The sequence below is a fragment of the Bactrocera latifrons genome, unplaced genomic scaffold, assembly GCF_001853355.1.
Source record: "Bactrocera latifrons isolate USDA-ARS-PBARC rearing strain unplaced genomic scaffold, ASM185335v1 scaffold_47, whole genome shotgun sequence".
NCBI lineage: Eukaryota > Metazoa > Arthropoda > Insecta > Diptera > Tephritidae > Bactrocera > Bactrocera latifrons.
Window position 1 is genome coordinate 477,732 of NW_017537123.1, and position 16,778 is coordinate 494,509.

Below are 16,778 nucleotides of genomic sequence, written 5' to 3' on the forward strand. Positions count from 1 at the left end.
TTATTATCACTTATTTATTTTTCGCTATAATATAAATATTGGAATATATATATAAAATATATGGGTACCTTACGTCTGATAGTATTTAAATTTGTTATGGTATTACAAATACAAACAAATGCAATATGCTTTATCAACATTTTATGCAACACTGCTTATTGACCCCACACAGCTCCAACTACCCTAAAATCGATAAGGCAATGCATGTGGAGAGAGATACGAAAAATGTTTGATATATGGTGGTGAAAGTTTATAAATATCTGTTGTTAAACATTTTAGAATAATGTATGATTCAGTCTACCCTAATATACTTTATATTTTACTACTTATTTGTTTCGTAGTAAATTGTCATGCGTCTATTGGAGATCGCACACAATTCTTCCATAATTGTCGACAAAACTGTGAGCGACAAAATTGTAGTGCTGGTAAGCAAATATTATGGTGTGTAAATACACCAAGCATTAAGAGTACGACAGTGAACTGTCTCAGTTTAGTGGAAAAATTTAACAAAAATACATAGAATTCCATATTTTATATATGTAGATGGGGTCGAAATTCAGGAACAGGCTATAAAATATTATCAGCAGTCTGTATTTGATAAGGCATTTGCTTGGAATTGTGCAGACGAATGTCAGTATGGTTGTATGTGGCGCACAGTAGACGCCTTTGCAGAACGTGGTTGGGATGTTCCACAGTTCTATGGAAAGGTAATAATTCCTTTCTTTTTTATGAATTAACTTCATAATAAAATTATAAACTTTTTTTTATGATTTAGTGGCCATTTGTTCGTTTTCTCGGTATGCAAGAGCCTGCTTCGGTGTTCTTCTCCATATGCAATTTAATTGCGCACGTTCGAGCGCTCCGCCGATTTCGAACTGAAGTTCGCGCGGATAGTCCGTGTTATAAGTTGTGGCACATTTTTTCATTTGTAAGTGCTGATTTAATTTATATGTATATATAAACAAATTCAATTATCCTAAAACTTGGATACCTAAGGTGTGCATTAACGGTTGGATATGGTCGTCCGTGTTTCATACAAGGGACTTTCCTGTGACAGAGTTAATGGATTACGCGTTTGCGTACAGTATTGTACTTGTGTCATTTTACTGTATGCTTATGAGGTAGGTAAAACTATTGCAAATCCTCTTCTTTAAAATATATATTTGCATACACATTTTTATAATAAATTTTCAGAATGTTATATCGTCATTCTTTGATTCTTCGAGGGCTGATTTCATTAATGTTCCTATCATTCTTCGTGAACTACTTTGCGTACCTGAGCTTTGGGAAATTTAGTTACTCTCTTAATATGACAACGAATGTATTAACTGGTAAGAAAATTTCATAAAGGTTACATCTATCTATCTATTAGCTTGACTTTAAAATAATCTTATCTTTATTATCCTGTTAATATTTTCTAAAACGTAATTTTTTATCAATAGGCACCCTATCTGCACTTGGCTGGTTTATTTGGTGTTACTTTGAACGTCATCGAAGGCCGAATTATCGACAAATTATCCGCTTCTATATTTTATTTGGGATGTCAATGAGCCTAGAACTATTGGATTTTCCTCCAATTTTTTGGATAATCGATGCCCATGCTTTGTGGCATTTAGCCACAGTTCCAATTATTTCGGTGTTTTACGAGTATGTAAATTAAATTATTTCCTTTTTCGAAATTCTCATCTTATTTATGCTTAGTTTTATCATTGATGATTGCCGCTCGTTACGTAAGGAAATGCAATTTGAGTTTGAAAAGCGAGGCAAGCAGAACTGAGGCTTCTAGTATTTTTGTGATTATGAGGCACTTAAGATTACCTAGCAAATTTTATTCTACTAATTTAAGAATCAAAGCTGTATAAAATTTTATTCTAATTATGATGTATACATGAATTAATAATAAGAATGGTACAACTTTTACATTTGTCCGCATTGTGATATTGTTACAGGTAGTTTAGGTTTATTGTTTGGGCCTGTAGGCACATTTTCTATTTTTCGCATTATAAGGAGTCCGTCCAGCACACGCCCAAAAACAACATGCTTTCCATCAAGGAAGTTACATTTGGCACAAGTGATAAAAAATTGACAACCATTTGTATCTTTACCACTGTTAGCCATAGAAAGAAGGCCTGGCGAATCATGTTTTAGCGTAAAGTTCTCATCAACGAATGTGCCGCCATAAATGCTCATTACACCTGTACCATCTCCCTAAATATTGAGCTTTATTAGACATATAAATTGATTAACACTTCACATTACATACATGGACAAAGTCACCTCCTTGAATCATAAAATCTTTAATAACACGATGGAAACTAGCGCCTTTGTATCCCATTGGAACATCGTCAGGCCGGTATTCACCCGTGCAAAGTTGACGGAAATTTTCTGCCGTTTTCGGTACAGTATCCGCAAACAACTCAAAAATCATACGACCAATTTCCTAAACAGAAAATTTCAAGTTTAATGTTGACGGATTGCGAGATATGTTTATAACTTACCGTCGTACCAACAGATATATCAAAGAAAACTACTGGATTGCTGGGGTTGCGTAGTTGTGATAGAATTTGATTCCATGTTGGCATTTTACTTTATATTTTCATATAATTTATTCAACTCAATTTCAGAATAATGGCCCGCGTACTATAAGTTAAAAATTGTTAAATGACAATTAGCGGTTAAGCATATGAGGATGAATGTTGTATATATGTTTGTATGAATTTAGTTAGCATGCATCGTTACATTGTATGACAGTTGTCAGTGACAGCCTGTCAGTCTTTAAATCAGCTGTTTCTTCTGTAAATAGTTTATTCCGTTTATAATTCGGGGCGCAAAAAATATTGTGATTTAAAGTGTGTTAAATTTAATTAATTATTCTTCCAATTAGTTGTAAGTACGCATGCATACTAACATTCCAAATGTTATAATTTTAATAACTGAATTTAAGTGACACGCAAAAGCCTTTAACATGTGTCAGAGGAGAGAAATGAAAAGTTATATTTGATGGTGGTTGTTTATGAATTAAAATAAATGTACCTGGGCTCACATAAATTATAATGTATATGCTATTATATTAGAAACTGCTAAGTATTTGTCGTAGATAGATATATAATAACTGAGGTTTGCACCGCGATCGCGCGGTGTCCTCTTCTAAGCCACAACAACTCACATAGCCCCAACACATTGATGAATTCCAATAGGTAGGTGCTATTTAGGCGAAGTGATCCCTATTAAGAGACATGGATCCAAGAGTCTTTATGGGTCTGCAGACTGCTGTACAGTCAATCAACATGTGTACAGGCCCATGTTATAAAAGTGCATCTTGTACTTACAACGGTCAGTGAAGAATGCGACAAGTAGCCGGAATTTATTACATTTGGGAAACATTCTTCTGATTTTCCACTCATCGAGCATTTGAAGACTGATAAGCGACGTAATCTTTTTTCAAAAAAAGTTTTTTTTGCATTTTCTGTTCCCTTGTACCCTTAGAATTAATGTAGAAACTCACTTTACTATTGGAATGTTTCGAAAAAGCCCCAAAAATAATAACACAGCCCGACGTTCGGAGCGCTCGGAATGCACACCTCAAACTTTAAACGCGGTTTTTTCAAACATACACTTTTTTAAACTGGCGGACCGATTTGCTTATTTTTTTTTAATGTTCACAAAATGTCTGGCTATCATTCCTATTTTTTTTATAATTTATTGACAATGTTATAAAACAAAATTAATGTAAAACAACATGGTGAAAAATTAAAAAAAAAAACGTTTATTGCTTTTTTATTTATCAAAATTTTTTCATGATTCTAGAATTGTTTATACACTCCACGATATTCCTCATGATATGTGAAAAAAGTTCTACTGTAGCAATGTATTTCTATGAAAAAAAACTCGGCCATTACGTCTCCTCGTGTTAGCCAAAGCCAAAGTTAAATCACTCCGGTGAAGAAGTTGCAAGATCATTCTATGCAGCCTTACTGCTTTGAACTTCCTAGTGAAGTTTCCTCTTTTGGTAATGCTGTCCCTTGGGAGAAGAGCCAATGGTATATCGATATTGATGACCTTCATTTGCTATGATGAGATTACCATGTCGCACATACCCCTGCCAAACTTCTGCTGTCATTTGAAGTAATGTATGGTTGGCTGCTTGATTGATTCCTAGGTGAAGCGGTGTGAGTTCTAGCATGACTTCAAGTGCTTTGGTCCCATACGTAAATAATGTTGTACATCCACCTGATAATCCGTTGCTCATAGCCACAAGGTTTCTAGACTAATCGATTGCTTTAGTAGCTTTGACTATGGTCAGGTCCATATGTTGCTTCCACCGAACAGTTTAATCGGAACGATGATCGTTTAAGAGGTCGTCAACGACTAAACTACATAATAGAGAGGAGAGCACTCTACCATATGAGCAGCCAATTGTAGTGCCGAGACGAATCCTGGTATCTCCAGATTTCCTAGTGCACAGTACGGCCTCTGTCCATCTGCGTACACGTACCGCCACATTCCTTTTTTACAGTGCTCTTGCCACGCTTTCTCTGCTTTGTAAACATTCTCTTGCGCATGTACAGGTGCAATTCTCAACGACTTGGACCTCATTGCAATCAATGATATGTTCCATACTAAGAAGGAAGTTAAACTAATTGGCCTAAGGGATTTCGTCAGTGAATAGTCCTTCCTTCCTCCCTGTATGACGATCATCTTTGCAGTCTGACATGGTTCTGTGATATACGGCAGCGCAATTTGTCCATTAATTTTCTTTTAGATATGTTAAAGGAGCAAAAAAAAAAGGAAATGTCAGTAGATTTTTAAGTTCAATTGAGAAACAAATACATATAATTTAAAAACTGCGGTCGGAAGAAATAATAATATAAGAATATATTACATATATATACATACATACATAGCTTTATTTGATAGTTCTAAATCTTTTTTTAATTCGGCAAACCCCACTTTTACAATTTATTTGACGAGAATTATTACCAGAGTTTCAAACCCCCGCAAAAATTGACCCGGTTCGGTTTCAGAAAAAACTTGTACCGGTTCAACTTATTTAGACTTATTTCAAAGTAATCATAAAATCACGATTAAATTTTTTAGATGAGACCAGTATAGCATATAGCTGACATACTTGCACAAACTGGCCGATCAAAATTTCTACTTGTAGATCTTGCATATAAACTTCTATTTATTTGTGAAGGGTATTATATGTAGCTTTGGTGCTGCCGAAGTGAGCTTTCTTTCTTGTTCTAATTAATGCAAACAGCTTTTGAGTGGTGCATAAGATATTCGATTGAAGTCGAGGAGATATTTTTTATTACAAACTTATTAAATCTTACAGTAATCAAACATTATACCTATTTAAAACAATCGTCTATACTTACACATATTCTAATACATTGGTATTAATATTATAAATATACAAACACCTTTATTTATATGGACATACATATGTATATACATTTTTAATTGACACAGGACTTACATCTAATGTTTTGCATTACATAATAAATAAATAAATAAATACAACTATTCCAGTGTGTATATGAATATGCATATGTGGTGCAATATCTACGTATGTGTGCATAAATGACTGCGAAAAATCAGAATGTAGATCAGTAGGAACACAAAAAAGGAGGCGAAATGTGACGATAAGGAACAGTTATGCTCTCGTGAAAATCTGTTAAGCTAGATTAATATTTAACTAATATAACTTAGACAACTTGGTCCGATAAGGTTCAAGTTCAAGTGTAAGTATCAGTTTTCAATAATTTCTGATACATCGCTCACTTCACTTCAAGTATATACATAACTGTAATACTACAAGCATTTATTTAAAGGTCATTCGAGCTGAAAATGGGACTGCTGACTTTTTAATGTAGTATAAACTCATGTTTGAATACCTTCGGTATAATTACATTTTTATACACCGCATATTTAATAATTGTACAAAGAATGGCGGTCATCGCCTAGGACTCTTGATGCTTCAATTTGTGATTAGCGATTCGAGGTATTGGCTAATTACTAGCCTCGTCGGCTTCTTCATCTTCGATGCCTCGTAATTTCTTCTGATCCGACGTTGCTTTCATAAAACTTTGAAGCATAGTGTTAGAGTCTACAACCAAAATCGGTGTGCAGCCGTCCTTGAGATGCTCATTTTGGCTTTCGTACATTTCTCGAGATATACTTCGTGTGAACGAGAAACGCAAAGATTTGGTGCGTGTAAGCTTCTTTTTAATTGGTGGTTTGCCAATGATAGGTTGAGGTTCCGAAACGACTTTCTCCTTTTCGGGAGTTGGGGATAATGCAGGCACATCGCGAAGGATGTCATCGGCAAATGCTTTGATTTCACTCCAAGCGTCGGCTGTTGAGAGGAAATTGCATATTACAATTTAATTTTGTTTTTATTATTTACAATCAAAGCTTTCTATAAAAAAATACTGTTGCATTAACACACCAAACTTCTATTAATACTCTTGCTATATATTGCTACAGAGTATAATAGTTTTATTCACCTAACGGTTGTGCGTATCAAATAAAATTAATCGACATAAATATTGGACTAAATGACCAGGATGACGAGACGAGTTGAAATCTCTCTCTCCGTCTGTCGTGCAAGCTGAAACTTGAGTAAAAATTGAGATATCGTGAATCTTGGTATATATGTTCCTTGGCGGAGTCAGTAGACGGGCGTAATTTGACCACTTATCGAAAATGTATAAAGTACCATAACTTGGCACGGAGGATTGCAGTGGAAAGGGGCATTTGTGGGTGAAAAAATAGTGCAAATATTATAAGAACTCCTACCGACAGTGTGAAAATGCAGGCACAATGTAGGAATGTCAAGAATTGTTAAAATTTGGAAAAAAAAGCTTCCATAAAACCCTTTCCTAACATGTAAAATTGTATGTCTCTGGCACATTTAGTTATAGATTTTTTGTACTTCTAGTACTCTAGCGATTTCACCGATTTTCAATACTAATAATCCTTGGGTGCCAAGGAAAATGTGTACTATACCAAATTCCATCATGATATATAAATTTTTATTGAAGTTATTGTTTGCACAGGCGGACGGACGAACAGACGGACAGTCATTCAGAATTCAACTCGTCTCGTCATCTTGTTTGTATATAGGTGAGAAAAACTATTTTACTGTAGCAACATTGCGACAGTATAAAAATTAATTTAATAATTAATTAAAAATATAAGTGTTATATATACATAATATAAATATAATATTTTATGAAAAATTAGCTGATTTATTTAAGGTGATCGATTTCTAATAATGAACTTTTTGCCCGTTTTCAAATTCTATTATACTTACTTATATCCTTCTCTGTGGCATGTTCGTACGTCACGCAGAACCGTATCACATATTTGCCATTCACCATCGACGGTATCATATGCATCTTGCCCGAGTGATTTATTTGTGCCAGCAGCTCTTGATTATATGTGTCTTCTGCGCGCATGCGGAAGCACACTAAACCCAGGTATACATCGTTTCTAACCTCGAAGCGGTCGTCCTTTCGTACAAGCATTTCGAATTTCTTCGCTAATGCCATATGATTGCGTATATACGCCTGCAGACCCATGATACCATATGATCGAAAGACAAACCACAATTTAAGCGCACGAAAACGACGACTCAACGGTATACCATAATGTCGATAGTCTATAGCCTTCTCATGTTCATGTTGCAAATATAAAGGGTTAACGTTCAAAGCTGTCTTCAAACTCATTACATCCTTAACCCACATTGCGGATGCATCAAAATTTGTAAGCAACAATTTGTTGGGATTTGTGTTAAATGAGTCAGCATATTCCAAACCTTCTGAGAATTTACGCATTTCTGGTAAAATGAACGAATTGCCTGCATATGCACCATCTACATGGAACCACACATTTGGCAAGTCCCTACACACTTTACCGATTTCGGTGAGATTATCAAAAGCGCAAGCGCCTGTTGTGCCAACTGTTGCAACAACAAAAAATGGGGTAAGGCCAGCGTTGGCATCATTTTGCATTGCCTGCCGCAACAGATCCACACGCATGCGTCCTCGTTCATCGGCCTCAATAATACGAAGTTTTACGAGGGCCATTTTAGCCGCTTTCTCTACCGAAGAATGTGCTTCCTTGCTGGCATATGCGATCAATTGTGGCAGGAAAACGCTTTCGTGTATCTCTGAGCACATTCCTTTCAGTTTTTGAATGGCACGTGAACGTGCGGTAATCATACAGACAAGTGTACATTCGGATGCTGATCCTTGTAGTGCACCACCCCCTCGACTGCCGGGTAGATCACTGATGAAGGCTTTTGGTAAACCGAGCGCTTTAGCATACCAATCTAGTACAATAGTTTCAAGCTCTGTAGATGCGGGGCAGGATGCCTGTTTGGTAACGAAGCATGTGAGGAAAAATAATCAAAGTAATTAAAATAATATTGATATACAAACTTCCGTCTAGGCGTAAAGGCTTACCCATGAAAATCCGATCGAACCGATAGCTGAACTTAGCATGTCGCCCAAAATTGAAGGGAATGAGTTGCCCGCTGGAAAGTAGGCGAAGAATTTCGGATGATTCCAATGCACAACACCAGGCATTACTTTTTCTTCGAAATCAGCTAGAACATCTTCGAATTTTTCTGGTTTCAGTGGCGCTTTAACTGTATAGAAACAAAGCGAAAGAAAATACATAATAATCAATAAATAAATGTACATATACATATACGTAATAAACAATTCCGACTAGCAGGTGTATGTATACAAACATTGTATATATTGTGACAAAAAAGTACCACAAAAATATTTAATTATTCATAATTATTTATTTTATCGCCTTTAAACTTTAGATAAAACTGAATGACCGCACGCTTTTTCCCACATTCGCAACGAGACCACATGCGAAATTTGTTTAGAAATACAATATTTTAGACAGTTTTTTTTATCAATATTTGTATCCATTGTGGAAATCGCAACGCACTACTGTCATAGGACAGTCTCACCAACTTAGCAAAATAAATTTCTTTTTAATTTCCAGGTGCTTTATGGTTTTAATATATATGTGTATATGGCTTTGGGTGAGACCTATGCCTCATTGCATGATTAACGAAAATGTTTACGCCCACAAATTAAACGTGTGCATGCGCGTTCGGTACATTTCGGGTGTATTTAATATTTCAATTAACACTTTAGCATTAGTCTTGTAGAATAACATGGCATGTGAGCTAATTGGGCGCTAGTTTAGTAACAGATTGGGCAGGTGCACACGCTCAACACGTATGTATACACCACACACATGTAAATGCGCTACATGCACATTCATATGTACATATGTACATACGAGTTTGGTTATTTTTGGGCAATGCGTATAGATATACTAGGATCAACAATAATAAGCGATGCTATGACTGATAAATAGATTATTAAAATTCTCTTTAAACAAAGGCTCATACCAATAAATAAAGGTGCAAATGTTGATTTTGGATATTTTTTGCAAACATATATTTAGCTAACAGTAGGATTAGGAATGCCATTTTTGCTTTAGATGTTTGCTTTTGTTAATCCTTAGTTGTTGCTGTTGTTTTTTCAGTTATTTATTGGCTGCTAATTGGTTAGCTTATGTAAATAGCATTGAAGTAATCATGCAGTCGATAATATTTACTCATTTAGCTATCCCTCGTTATTTAGCTGTTTCGGAGATTTCGTGGGATCGGCGCGTGTATATGGCAACGGTAAGAGTTGTTAATTGTAGAGGAGAAAATATGAGGTATTTGACGATGTTTAATTGTTAATCTGAGTAGGAGTAATTTTTTGCGTGACATTTTCTCTTCAAAATTACCCACAACCACCTTATTTGCTGCCCACTTACATATTCATATTTCATACTATATTTTATTTAATTTCTCACCTTATGCATGTACATACATGTATATTTGTATTCACTTCAAAATTGGAATAGTTTGTACTGCTGTTTTATGGATTCCTTTTTTATTTGCATTTTACATCTCTTGTAATATGTGTATATGTGGTAAGATGTAAAAATATAGATATTAGAAGTTACCATCCCTAATATATTGCATTTGCAGCATTTCAATATTAGTGTATTTTCCGAGTTAATTTCACATTACTTATTAATTAAACAAAAAAAAAAAAAAAAAAAAAAAAAAAAAAAAAAAAAAAAATACGGAGTCTTAATATGAGCATCTAAAATCCGTTGTTTATACGTAATTATTATCATTATTTAAAAATAAAGTTATTTACCTGGTAATAGTTGTTTTAAATATCCTGGATCCAACGTTGGCGCTACGTCTCGCTGTTCAATATTTTGTGCATAATCACAAATATAATCCACCATATCCTTGCCATATTTCCTAAACTCTTCAGCATTCATTTTATTTTATTTTTTATTTCTTTTTTGAGCTAAAAGCTTCTTACTGAACTATTAATACTTTTGAAATAAGTCTTGTATTTAGTGTTTTCACTTTGGTTTCGCTTCTGAGATTAATTGATTTTTATTTTTATTATCACCTCGAATGTCACTTTAATTTGAAACGTTTAATTCAATTTGAAACACTTTAATTGAAGAATCAAATTCTCAGCATATTATCTTCTTGTAAAAATTTGGTGGTATCACTCTTAATCGCGTATTGTATTTTTATGAACGTGATTTATGTGGTCCGAACAATGTCTTACCACTTCCTTTACACGAATGACTTGAGCTTTGTCCAACTGAACGTCTTTATATTAGCAAGTATGTGAACGACGAGTTGGTTCGTTTGCCGGAGATCGAACCGTACTTCGTTCATGTGGGCTCGTTCCGTTCATAGCGTTAGTAGACACGAAATTAAATGTACATGCATATACAGAGGCATAAACAGTAATACATGCAAATTTCGTATGTGTGTAATGCAGATACTACATATAATATAACCATCGCTGGCAGCATTGCTTTATTGCTCTTAACTCGATCGATCGTTACCTCCTCGATGTAGACGCTTTATTCGGGGGCAGCACGAGCGCGTGATCATTGATCATTAAGAAGGCAACATGAACACACATACAAAACGACTAAATACCCAGCAAGGAAACCCCCAACTAAACGGACGATTTTCAATTATATAAATATGGGAAAAATATAAAATAGAATAGAATTATTATATTGTAAAAATAATGATTAAAATAATATATGTATGTATGTATATTATGTACTATATGTACCTTATAAATGTGAAATAATTGGCTGCTTTAGATTGATTTCCAATAGGGAAAGCTCAACCAAATTTCTGATTTACTTTTTACCGAAGAACACGTTGGACTAATTTGTAATGCTCAGGTAGCGACAGATTTTGTCTACATTGTCCATTAGATTTTTATCGTTATGGGGTCTATTGGTATTTGGGTAATGGGTAGACAAGCAAAAGCTGATTTCATTCTAAGTTTGAAACCTTGTTGCCCGGTGTACCACTTGCACGGGGAAAACCATGAATGAATGAATTTGATCGTTGTAAATTTTCGCACCAATAGAAAATTGAATATTTTACGTATACATATGTATATGTAAGCAGGTGTGTAGAGTATATGTCGTTGTCATAAATATATTTATTATTTAAATGAAAAGTTGATAAACTGTTCATGACGTTTGGCGTTGCGCAAAATATTGACGGTTCGCGTGTCGCCGCAAGCTGTTGTATCCTCACTTAATTAATCGCAACCAAATATGTTTGCGTTTTCTAAAAAACACAAAAACCAAGACAATATTCCTTGTTTCATTAACAATATTCATTTGTATTTTTCGTTGATTTTTGAAAATAAATACTTTGAGAAGTGACAAAAGTGTAAACTCGTAATGGGCAAGATGGAAATTTTGTCTGCTAAGACTGCAATCACAGTCTAACCTTTTCTAATACTAGTTCTGCAATATATTACTGCAGAATTAATGGTTACCGGTTTTTCCAATTTTTCTAAATCTGATTCAGATACATTATTTTGAATCGAACACTCATTTGATTATTTTCCTAACATTTAACGAATAAAATTACTCTTAAATTTGTTTTTTTTTTTGGTATAGTTCCTTAGGTTTTAAATCGTTTTTGTCATGAAGCACGCTTTTACATTTTACATAAAAATTCCCCAATGTATTTAATACGTAATTAAGTTTATTTAATAACTTAATTTGAACTGGGTAGTACATATGTAGTATAGGTAATGGTTTTGCTGTTTTAACTACTAAAGTATTAATTGGCTATAATAAAATATCGCTTGCTCTTCAATGTTTACAAGTAATTGCATAGTCTGTCGAAGTTGTGAAATGCTGTTTGGATTCTGCAAATTTTTTAACTATTGTGTATGAATTCATGTATGTACATACTTATGTCTCAAAAGTTATTAGAATTGAGTCGTTTCATTCTAAGCCTATTTAGTAGATCTTGTCATTGTCATAGATATATTGGCCAACATGATGGTGAAGAATAAGTGAAAATACTAAAAGTACTCACCAATTTGAAGAACTCCCATTATAAATCGTAGACGTGCGGGTGACATATTTCATTGCAATTTATAATACTGTAATCAATTCATGTATTGAATAGAAAAATTTCATAAAACGAAGCGATGTGGTCAAAGTTTTGAGAATCTTTTCATAATTCTTCCTCAGTGACTTTCAGTTACGAACCTGAGTGGATTTATTAACTTTTATTCCTTCATTTCCTCTCTCTGAATCCGACACTGATGTACGTAAACGGATATATAAATACATACATACAGGTATATGCATTACACCATGATATCATCGCTTAATTTAAATATTATATATATATACTACTGTGCCTGAATTTAAACAGCGCGCGTCGAAGGATTTGGAGAATTATTTTATTTTGAGGTTGGTAGCACTGTCAGTCACATTTATGTCAAATTTCATGTCAAAATATTCATTAGTGTTTGAGATACGTGTCGTTTTGTGAGCTGCTAAAAGTGAGTTTTTCGTTTCTTGCGATGTCGAAATTTGTTGAGTAAAGAATTTGCATTAAATGATCATTTCGCCAAAAACTCAACCCATATCGTTCCGCAACCACCGTATTCACCTGATCTGTCGCCGTGCGACTTCTGTCTGTTCACCAAGCTCAAAAGACCGCTCCGGGGACACCGTTTTTATACGATATTCAAGCCGCAGCGAAGACGGAACTGAAGGTCATTGCGGAAAGTGACTACAACCAGTGTTTCGAAGATTGGAAAATCCGTTGGCATAATGTACTACATCTAGTGGGGATTACTTTGAAGGGGATGAAATTGATTTGGAAGAATAAATAAAGAATTTTCAAAATAAATACCCTGCCCTTATTTTTTGGGCACAAAAAATATATATATGTATATGGTTTATATAAATGGTATTTTTTTTATAAAAATCCTTCTAATTGTGTCATTTCATTTGATTTGCACATTAGACTTTACTTCAACTTGACTTTAATGAATACATGAGACTATTAAAGATGCACAATCATTTAACGGATCGGTTGGTTAGATTAAAGTTGCTTTAACTACTGAAACTCGTAAAATTAAAGAGAATGTCAACACGATTAATAAAAACCGGCAAATTAGGCAAATGCCTGAACTTTAAGCATTCGATTCTATGTATGTTTATATATTTTATGTTAATTAATGTATCTTTGATGAATTTAACGAATGCCCTTGCGGAACTTACCGTTAGAGTTGACGCACCGCTTAGCTTAAATCAATTGTTTTTCGAAAATAATAGTTATAAAAATATGAAATTAAAAATCTGTATGTGCTTCGTACATATAAAACCATTCAATTCGAAGATTGATCGTATCAAACTCAAAAGTATTGCGAGGCATATATGTATGTATATGACTACTGAAAGAGAGATTAATGTCAAATAAAATTGCATGATTCTTAAGCTCAATGACTTATATTATATACTTTTATTATAAGCCATTGATCTGTAGTGCACACTTTGGATCAAGGTGGCAGATACGAAGTCAAAACGCCAAGCTGTCTCAAACAGTCTGATCACTATCGACTAAACCTGGGGAAATTATTCGACCTAGAAAACGGAGCATTACCCATAGTTATTGTGGCTGTATTATATTTAGTATTTTGGCATTTAATATTTATTAGAGGGTATTAGGTGGCAAGCTTGAGAAGAATGCATGCACACATAGGGAATTTAACGATGTGTTAATTTCTATTGTATATCTCGTTATGTCATTATTTCTTCGACGGGAATTTTCGCAATTCGAAGATTCATATACGCCTCCACTAAATGTACATACATATATGTATATATATGAAAAAAAATGACAATTGCGGTTGGTGGGGCAGATCTCATGCCATCTTCCGCCAGTCCCACCAAGCGAATCGGTAATTGAGTTTTGAGAATATTCTCAACGGAGAACTCCAGGGGAATCACGGACAAAGCGCTGAAAGCGATATTACAGCTGAGCTGACGTTAGACAAACGTTGCAATATCATACGTTCATATCGTAACCCCTCCCCTTATTTCCCTAAGTAATTTGAAAATCGCGTCTAGTATTTGTTTGGCAATTATCGTTAGCAGTAGTTCGCTAAAATATATTCATCATACATAGCAAGCTCCAAAGGAGATGCTTTGGAAACACAAAATGCTAATGTCCAATATGTATGCCGTGAATTTCATATTTATATATTTATATTTGACTTTTGTAGATATTTTTGTAGAATGCGTCACGTAGCTAAGAAAAAACTTTGCGTTCATAGCGCTCTTCTACGTCACACCTGCCACCTTTACGTTTATAGATTGCAACAGGTTGTCAAGTGAGTTGCTCAAATTCGTGGGAAACACTCTTAAACTCTCGCATAGCTCAATTAAAAACTAAAGTATTTGCCTGGGCACGCGTTCAATTGCACGTTTGTTGTGCTGCCGTTTCCTGTGGACTGGCTTTTGCTATTGTAATTGCGAAATGAAACACATAACATACATATAATATGTTCATAGTTGTTATTATATCTATTCAGTTCAGTTTCGATCTAAAAAGTGTCTTGTGCATTAATTTATAATAATAACCTATTTGGAAGTTACGATATTATTAATTGATTTAAATGGAATGATGAATGAGGAATGTTTGTAACGGTGGGGAATTCCAAGATTATATCAACATATATCCAACATCTGATTCTCAAGAATGATAATTATACACTAAATATTTCTTTAGTAAGTTGTTGTTACTACTCGGTACTGGTAACATTATTATTGATGATGGTGGAGGAGTTCTGACCAACAATGGTGGACMAAAGGATACACAAACCTAAACATAAGTACAAATACATATATACATTTATGGGTTTAAATATTTTGAATACCACATTCGTAGTTGCATACTTTCTTTAACGTCTTTTCTATCTTTACTTATTTAAAAATTGTAGAAGGTGTTCCAAATTATAGTTTATTAGTGATTTCGGCGCAACTTTTACAATACTATTTGCCCATTTAGTCTTAAGGTGATGATTAAACATTTCCTATTGGTAAATGATCGCGGCATTTCGGCATGATTTGCAAAACAATTCGTTTCACTATTCGTGAACTGATGTGGGCAAGATTTTATTTTATTTTTATTTTTTTTTGTGCTTATTTCTTTCTGATCTTCCGCTGGCACATAGTAACACTTGGTTGGTGTCTGCGCATCGCTTCAACGCGCCCAACGATCGAACATGACTCATCGGCGTTAACTGAAAACGTCATAGTTCAAAAATCAAAGACACCAACACAGTCACTGTTTTTTCAGCACAAATATGTGTGTTTTAATTATTAGCGGTCGCAACACTTGGTACCGCTAACACCACCATTCACTACCATTGTCCAATGTGAGCAGAGACAGGGGGTCAAGCACGCTGCTGCACAAACCTTATTGTGTGGCGGTGTTCCCATTGATTTGCCCATTTGCCATTCGGAATTTGTTCTATTTTATTCTCCACATTATGTTCATTGCTTTGGTCTCATACTGGGCATTGCAGAGTTCCTTTTGGTTTCAAGCTCAATGCTGAGTGCTGTTTTATTTTCTGTTCCGTTTTTGTCGCCATAGATATGCAGGTTAATTGTTTATCTCGCAAATAATAGATATGTATGTATGTACATGTGTACTATATTTGTAAGCTGGTGAGTTGATGTTACTACATGATATTTAAAAATAACAGACATGTGTATTTCGAATATCGGATTGTGTCTCAATGGATCGCCTTAACTCAATTGCGCGGCAAATACTTGCACATAGGATGCACTAGAGGTACACTCGATGACGTCGTTCGGTAAATTTAACTCACAAGGTAGTATAAAATAGGCAAAAAGACATCTAAAAATGGAATAAAATAGCTAGTTCAAACATACATAAATATGTTTGTGTTTGTGCCATTTAGGTCTCTCACTCTAGGACATCCCGAGTCAATGTAAGAGGCCGAAGGAACTGGCAACAGTGTAAGACTTTGAACCACTTAAACACAAATTGGAGATTTTTTATACATAAGGTCTCTATATTTTAGTCTGTGAATCAATAAAATCTATGTACATACATATGCACCTATTCCATTGATTTATTGAATATCATTCCATGTCCAATCCAATTACCATTTCATAGAGATTTCAACAACATAAAAAATTTACTATGTGCACATAGATTATTGTGAACATAAGTTTAGATGCTGTGCCGTTCAATAGCATGAACGTGGCCCCCACGCCTATTGTGTTTGCCACTTGATATCAGTGTGCGCTCAGCTGTTGGCAGCTCAGGTGTTTGG

The 16,778-nt window shown here is 34.6% G+C and overlaps 3 protein-coding genes across 5 annotated transcripts; 1 reads left to right on the plus strand and 2 right to left on the minus strand.

Annotated features, from left to right (window-relative positions):
- Nucleotides 1-45: 45 nt before the first annotated feature.
- Nucleotides 46-1,922, plus strand: LOC108973305 (post-GPI attachment to proteins factor 3). Of its 2 annotated transcripts, XM_018940499.1 has the most exons (8): nt 46-64; nt 342-425; nt 544-707; nt 776-928; nt 997-1,121; nt 1,195-1,331; nt 1,443-1,647; nt 1,702-1,922. In XM_018940499.1, the coding sequence occupies exons 1-8, from the start codon at nt 61-63 to the stop codon at nt 1,775-1,777; spliced, it is 948 nt and encodes a 315-aa protein (XP_018796044.1). In that variant the 5' UTR covers nt 46-60; the 3' UTR covers nt 1,778-1,922. The 2 variants fall into 2 exon arrangements, with proteins under 2 accessions (XP_018796044.1, XP_018796043.1); XM_018940498.1 differs by lacking the exon at nt 46-64 and having other exon boundaries at nt 108-425.
- LOC108973306 (peptidyl-prolyl cis-trans isomerase H) lies at nt 1,841-3,580 on the minus strand. Of its 2 annotated transcripts, XM_018940501.1 has the most exons (4): nt 3,506-3,580; nt 2,499-2,640; nt 2,264-2,440; nt 1,841-2,208 (listed from the first exon to the last, which is right to left on the minus strand). In XM_018940501.1, the coding sequence occupies exons 2-4, from the start codon at nt 2,580-2,582 to the stop codon at nt 1,918-1,920; spliced, it is 552 nt and encodes a 183-aa protein (XP_018796046.1). In that variant the 5' UTR covers nt 2,583-2,640; nt 3,506-3,580; the 3' UTR covers nt 1,841-1,917. The 2 variants fall into 2 exon arrangements, with proteins under 2 accessions (XP_018796046.1, XP_018796045.1); XM_018940500.1 differs by lacking the exon at nt 3,506-3,580 and having other exon boundaries at nt 2,499-2,693.
- A 1,691-nt stretch (nt 3,581-5,271) lies between these two features.
- On the minus strand, nt 5,272-10,689 carry LOC108973206 (aromatic-L-amino-acid decarboxylase). The gene is made up of 4 exons (XM_018940275.1): nt 10,257-10,689; nt 8,475-8,659; nt 7,322-8,384; nt 5,272-6,361 (listed from the first exon to the last, which is right to left on the minus strand). The coding sequence occupies exons 1-4, from the start codon at nt 10,384-10,386 to the stop codon at nt 6,015-6,017; spliced, it is 1,725 nt and encodes a 574-aa protein (XP_018795820.1). The 5' UTR covers nt 10,387-10,689; the 3' UTR covers nt 5,272-6,014.
- Between the last annotated feature and the right edge of the window lie 6,089 nt (nt 10,690-16,778).